The following is a 7,041-nucleotide window of genomic DNA, read 5'->3' on the forward strand; positions in this document are numbered from 1 at the left end:
TCCTTCCAGCAAAACTCACGTTGTGCAGCAGCTCTGTCCACTTTTCATCCACAGATGGATCCCTTGCATCAAGAGTGTGGTGAGGTCAAGCCATGGTTTGACATTCGGAGCTGTTGTGCTTGCTGCTGCAGCTCTGCTCCAGACAAGCTGCTGTAGGTATCAGACATCCCAAGGAGCTGGTACAGGTGAGGCCAGCAGCACGCTGTAGCCAGGCAGGACCATCAAAGACGCTGCACAGACCCTTTGCCATATGCAGATACTCTTCACAGTGGGTGGGAACAGGGTTTGTAACCACTCTGTGGCTCACAAGAGCTTACAGCTGCTGTCTGTGCAGAGCCACTTCATGGCGTTCAGCATCTGATAACATTTAGGAACCTGAATCCATGGGATTTTGGCTCCTGAAGCTCTAGGTGGGTCAGAGTGAAGCTGGAAGGCACAGGTCCAACTGAGCTAATTTTAGTCGGTGGACGGGGCTTGCTCAGCTTGGACAGGAAGCCCTGCACGTCGCCACGCTGCCCCTTTAGCAGGGACCTGCAATGGCCACACAGTTTTGAATCGTTGGTGCCCACAACAGCAGAGATGAAGCTGGTCACTGCAGAGCCAGATGCCTGGATAACCGAGAGCACCCGGGGGGCAGGCAGGGGTGAGTGCTGGGCCGTACTGGTTTGCTCTCCCTCTTCGAGTCTCTCCCAGTTCAGTGACAGGCTGCTCTCTCCTGCTTGCTGCAGACGTGCCCCTGGTTGCTCTGCCTTGGAGATGCAGCAGGGAGCATGCCACACAGCACAGGCACGGGGCAGATGTGCAGACGAGGAAAAGGGAAGTGAAAGCTCCAGTTCTCCCCCCTCTGATGCAGGTTGCCAGAAATGGCTTTGCTCCATCCCACCTTTGGGGATTTAGAGGGGGAAAGATCTTTGAATCCATCTGACGGTGGCTGACAGGGAGCTTTGGTCACAAATCCCCAGAGCAAATCAGCCTCTAAGTCTGCTTCTGTGCATGGAAACATGCAGGGGTAATTTAAAAAAAATACAAAATATCTTTAAAGTCTCATTCTCATACTTAGCTAGATGTGAGGACTAGACAAGGCAGGAATGGGGCAGTCAGTGTTAAGTACCCTAATGCACGGTGTGTTTCTGATGAGTCTGGAATTTATTTATTCCCCATGGAGACCTGTAGTGGGTAGGACAGACAGACAGACAGGAAAAAGGTGGAAACTCAACGGGTCTGGCAAGTGATCGTAAATGGGAGGGCAGGCCACCAAAGCCTGGGGGACTGAATGGGTGGGGGAGCAGAAGGGATCCCCGTCTGGGGCTTTTCTGAGGTAGAGTACCGGGGGATGAAGGGGGAGGGAAAGGCAGGGAACCCGGGCTGGCTGGTGGCCCCAGCTGCAGCGTGGAGAAGGGAGCGCGGGGGCTGCAGGAACATGTCACGCTCACTCTCTGAGCTGTTTGAGTTGAGGAAGTTGTCCGCGGCTGAGTTTCCTTTCCCTCTCTGCACTATTGAAACAGGAAGCTGGTGAGCTGAAGCTGCCTGATCGCTACACACAGGCAGGCTCTGGCAGCCCTCCCCTGTTGGCATTCAGGGTTCCTCCCGCTCCGGCCATGGATCAGGGCTGGTACCACGGCAATATCACTCGCTCCAGAGCTGAGGACCTCCTCTCCAAAGTGGGCAAGGATGGCAGCTTCCTTGTGCGGGCCAGCGAGTCCATCGCTTCGGCGTATGCGCTCTGCGTGCTGTAAGTACAGCTTCCAACCTCGCGCCTCGCGGGGACACTTTCTGCCCCAACTTCTGCAGGGTGTTGCCCCCTGTGTCCTCCCCGGCGGAGAGGGAGGCAGGTGGCCACGGTGCCCACTGGGGAGGAGCAGCCCACCATCAGAGCGTGGCTGATCCCACCAGACCAGGCCATGGGGTAGGGAAGGGTTGGGAGTAGGGCCAGGCTGAGCAGACCCATGTTTTTTGGCTGCCGTGCTGCTCACGCTGCCCTTGCCCCTTGGTTCAAAAGGAGAGAATAATCCATGATATACTGCAGGTGTGCTCTGAGGAAAAAAAAAATAACCTCCTGACCTCTTTGAGCCTGTAATAACTTGGGTCAGGTATTTACATTTAACAACTCGTACTGCAGGTGTGCTCTGAGGGAAAAAAAAAATAATCTTCTGACCTCTTTGAGCCTGTTAATAACTTGGGTCAGGTATTTACATTTAACAACTCGAGTTCTGAGCTTGGTACCCTCCCTCCTGCTCTGCTCCGGTGTGTGTGTTTGACCCACCTGCTTTGTACAATGCCCTGTCCCATTCAGCAAAGGGCTTGAAACAGTTCCTGGAGCTGTGTGTGATACACCCGGCACAGCGGCGGTTCTGCCAACATCGCTCGTGTGGTTCAAGGGGGGGTAACATTTTTCATGTGGGAAATGGAGAGGAAAGAAGTGCTGGCAGCCCTGGTGCCCCCCTCCCTGCTCTGGGTTGGGGCTGGGGACCAAGAGAGCAAGGCCTCCTGCCCTGGGTTTGTGGGGGGCAGGTGTTATTCCTGGAGGGGCAGGAGCAAGAGGAGCTGGATGAAGTTCTGAGGCTTTTTATTTTGCGTTTCAGAGAGACGAGACAGTCGCTCTCTGCTTAGGAGAGATCAAGAGGGCCTCTGTGGGACCCTGTTCTGCCTTGTCAGATCCTCCTTGCTGCCGTTGTGAAGGACGTTAATAAATCTTATTTCATCCTTATCCTCCCCTCCCCCCCGCCCCCCCCTCCCCACCATGAAATTACAAGCGAGTTCCTGAGTGCAGTTTGTTTCCGAAAGCATACTTCTTTGCAGCGGTGGTGGTGGTGCTGCTGTTTATAACTCTGGTCAAACAGCTTGTCGCTGAGGTCGGAGTTCTGGTGATGGCAGAAGTGTGCTGCAGGGGGATTCATCTGCGGAGGAGTGTGGGGCCGGGTGGCTGCCGTGCCCGCGTAGGTGTGGGGCTGTCCCCAGACGGGTGGCTGGGTGATGTGGGGTGTTCAACAGGGTGCAGAGAGCCTCCCCACCTGCCTCTGCAGATGTCTGTAACACGGCGGGGAAGAGTTCTGTCTCTCTGGAGGGGGCAGAGGAGAAAGAGGGGCAGCTGCAGATGAATTACCAGGATAGGAAGGAGGGGCAATCATGTAGCCGTGGCCGAAGGCCCAAGTTGCAAGTTGGGGAGGGTTTTACTAAAATAGACTGTTGCTTCCATTGAATGTTTTTAGTGTGACCCCTTCAATTTGCTCTGTAGCCAGTATGCATACAAAATTTTTTTTTTATGGTATTGCGATGGTAGGGATTACAGAAAGGGAAGGTGCTGTGCATTTGCATAAGTTTTTCCATTGTAAATGTTTACCCAGCCAACTCTGAAAGCCTTTTGTGACTTGAGAGACATGGGATCAGGAAATAGAAACAATATCATGACCAGGATTTTCTGAACCGGGAGCCAAAGGTTATGTTCTTAAATCCATTCTGAGGTGAATGCGAAGGCGAATGGCTTGATTAAAGAAACGGGGAGCACCCAGCCTCGTCAGCCAAGAGCAGCCGGATCGGTGGTGCGTTAATTACAGTCTGAGAAATGTCACAAACTTCAGTCAGAGCACCCAACAAGCTTCCAGCTTATGCCGGTTTGCAGTTAGTTTGTGAAGAGGAAGGAAGGGTTAAGGGCAGTGAATAAGTCTTTCCCTCTGAATGTCACCTTGACAAAAAGGGGCAGCCTTGCTGAAGCTGAAAGCTTCCTCAGAGATGTATCAGTTTCAGCTGTGTTTTATTGACTGGAAGGTGTTTGAAGTTTGAGCTCTTCAGTCACTTCTGCTCAAAAAAACAGAGAGGTTGGAGCCAGAGAATGAGAGGGAGGAGAATTGAAAGCCTGACTGCAAAAGGCTTTCACAAAAAGAGAATTATGTTGAAAGTGAGAAAGTGTCAACTGTGTATAGATAAGGAAAACAAAAAACCATGAAATTTGCTCTGAAAAAGAAGTGTCAGATTCTGCAAAGGTCTAATATTTATTGGGCAGATCAGTCAAAATCCAGCAAAAGCGGTTATTATATCGAAGAATGAAACAAGTGATTTTCTTGAAGAGCTGCTTGGGGAAAACAGGGTTGGTATAAATACAGCCGAGTGAAGGGGGTGCATTTGCAGGGCCTTCTCAGAGCGTCTCCTCTCCTTTTCTGAAACCCAGCACAGCAGCATTTGGGTGAGCAGAGAGCTGAGGCAGCCGAGGCAGAGGGAACGCTCCTCCCCCTGCACTGCTGTCCTCCCCGCTGCTGGTCACACTGCCCCATAAAAGGCAAGAAGAAAAACCCTTTTCCTCCTCCTTTCTCTGTGCCCGCATCGTTTGATCTGCCAGTTTATTGACAAGAAACGGACTCTTTTAACTCACCTGGAGGGGAATGCCTGGATCCTGAACCCAAAACCAGCCTCCTTAGCATTCACAGCCTGCTTGCACCCGAACTGGTATCGTTCCTCCAGGGGAGCTTCTGCTGGTGGTTCGTGTGTGGATGGCTGCAGGATTAACAATGCTTCCAGAGATGACCCTCAAAGGCTAGCTGCAGCTTTGGGATCCCTCTCAGAGGTCACTGCTGAGGATTTCCAGGTGCTCACAGTATGCACGTCATCACTTGTGCATAAAAACCATGTACAGCAGGAGAGGAAAGAGAAAACACAAGTCTTGTCTCGTTTCCTCCTCTGGCTGGTAAAGAGGACAGAGAGATGACAAAGTACTTGGAGGCATCTTTAAGCTGAGGCCGCTGTTATATTCTGCACAAACACCCCCTGCCACCTCTTCCCAGACAACCTGAACAGTGGTTGAGCAATTCTGAACTCAACCCAGCTTTTAGGGAGGGCCTGGAATGTGACAGTAATTGGGACCACATAACTTGACAGTCAGGATGCTGAGGAGAGAAAGCCCAAGGGTGGAAATGGAGGAAGAGTCCCAGTCTTCTCCATCCAGAGGATTTCTGCTTTTGATCCTAGGAAGTGCTCCTCCCTGCTCTAGTCTCACCCAACAGCCCTTCTTTCCTTGCTCTTCCACTGATCTTACCTGTCCTCAGCTGAAACCTCTTCAGAAGTATTATGACAGCAGCCCCGTAAGGCCTGTGTGATGGGGTACTTTCTGTGAAGGTAACGAGGAGGCTTGTGACGCAAGAGCCATTGAGCTGGTTCTGTTTTATCAGTTTCATAATCTCCACACACACAAATTTTCTCTCATCAGCTGCATGAGCAGTTCTGCTTAGCCCCGTTTGCATATCAGCAGGAGGAAATGGTGTAAGAGAACTGCATTGACAGATAAATACTAAACCCCATACCCTTTCTGGGGGTTTATCCTCATCTGGCCTTACTGCCCTGGGCTTGGGTGAAATTAGGAGTGTTTTGGTAATCCAGAGCAGCCGGGGGACCCTGTCTGTGGCTCCCAGCCCTGTACCAGACCCTCTGATGGGTGCATGAGTAGGTGCCTTTGCAATGGTCCTACGTCGCTTAGGGAAGCAGTACCGAGCGCTGGGAGTGGTTCTAATTCCTCTGTGTCCTTTGCATTAACGTGATCAAAAGGCACAGGTTCACGTGGCTGCATGACAAAATCCTCCAAACGCCCTGGAAAAAAACCTCAGCTATGATTTGTGTGTAATTTCTTTTCATTTCCAATCGCTCTTTGTGGCTCCTTGTATAAGGCTGCCTGGAGTCCCCGGCGATCTCTCTCCTGCATGGGGTGATTCTGAAAGGCATACGGTGAATAGAACTCACAACATAATTGCAAAAGAGATGAGGGTGTTTTATTGATCTGCCTGATCTCCCAGGCTGGGGGGGCTGACCTCAGCATGATGATTCCACAGGTAATGCAGTGTTTCTGTTACAGCCGAGGAGGCTGGGAGAGTGGATTGCATTTTTTCCATTGAGGGGAAGGGGTTGAAACCAACATCGTTTGCTGGCTTTAAAGCCATATTGTATCTTTTAACAGAGTGCTTTGCGGGTGACTTCAAAGATTTGGTGGGTCTGTTGTTCACTTGGGAGAAAAGTAAAAATGCATTTTTAGTCAAGGCTTCTTGGGCAAGCTCCACAAAAGCTCAGCAGCTGCTGAGGAAGGTCACACTTACCACGTTACAGCACTGCTCAGGCTTCCCTGGGGCTCCTGGGTGTTACTGTGTCCCTCCACTGGGCAAAAGACTCCTCCATCCCCCCTTAAATAAGAACTGAATCTAATTGAATTTAGCTGGGACAAAAATGGTGATTGTGGCTGATTTACAGATGCACACATAGAGTGTGCATCCACACCAGAATAGCGCCATGGGTTTTCATTTAGGCTGTGGTTAAGGTTTTGCACATGAAAATGTGCTTAGCAATCAGCTGTCTTACTGTGATTTAGCTGAAATCTATTATTTGGGGTTTTTTTCCCAATACACGCCAATGCACATACTAGCCCTTCAATTTACTCATTCATTGCTGATTTTGGCCCCGTGTCTTTTGGATTTCTGCTTTTTCATTCCTTCCTGAGACACCCACTCAACTGTCAGCTCAAGCCATTTGGTGTTTTCTTTCTTTCCGGCCAGAAGAAGAGTTGAATAACTCACTCTGAGGCTGATGCTGATACCGCTTTCTGCAGTGACATCTGCAAACATGTCTTAGTGACCAGGAACACTTTAGGTTTGTGTTAGTTCACAGACCGTAGGGAAAGAAATGAAGAGAAATGTTTAAAACCGTTGTCCATGAAGCCATGTATGTGTCTCAGGATCTTCTAATACCTTTTCTCATGGGGAGGGGTACCACAGTGTGATTCCCTTCTGTAGATGTTCTAACCACATCTCCTCTGATCTGTTCCAGGTTCCGGAATTGTGTTTATACCTACAGAATTCTACCTGACAAAGAAAACAAGCTAATTGTCCAGGTAAGCCATGCTCTGTACCATTTGGTCCCAGAAAGATGCTCACTGCTTTTTTTTGAAATAGTTCTAACCCCAAGAGAAAAATGACATAAAGAGTTACAGTAATGCCCCCGGCCAGCACAGTGCTGGTCTCCAGTCCACTGCTGTGGAGATTTTAGTCTCCCTTCTGCTGCTTTGGCCAT

The 7,041-nt window shown here is 50.3% G+C and overlaps 1 protein-coding gene across 2 annotated transcripts in view; it reads left to right on the plus strand.

The window, feature by feature from the left end:
• Window positions 1–374: 374 nt before the first annotated feature.
• INPP5D (inositol polyphosphate-5-phosphatase D) overlaps window positions 375–7,041 on the plus strand; it is a 90,317-nt gene continuing 83,650 nt past the window's right edge. Inside the window, exons 1-3 of one of the 2 annotated variants that reach the window (XM_014952174.1) lie at window positions 375–643; window positions 1,506–1,732; window positions 6,799–6,862. In XM_014952174.1, the coding sequence (XP_014807660.1) occupies window positions 1,599–1,732; window positions 6,799–6,862 (198 nt within the window). In that variant the 5' untranslated portion in view covers window positions 375–643; window positions 1,506–1,598. Of the gene's footprint in view, window positions 644–1,505; window positions 1,733–6,798; window positions 6,863–7,041 lie in introns of those variants that run through there. The other variant, XM_014952175.1, reaches the window with a different exon arrangement.

This window comes from Calidris pugnax, unplaced genomic scaffold (genome assembly GCF_001431845.1).
Source record: "Calidris pugnax isolate Ruff unplaced genomic scaffold, ASM143184v1 scaffold232, whole genome shotgun sequence".
In the NCBI taxonomy this organism is placed as follows: domain Eukaryota; kingdom Metazoa; phylum Chordata; class Aves; order Charadriiformes; family Scolopacidae; genus Calidris; species Calidris pugnax.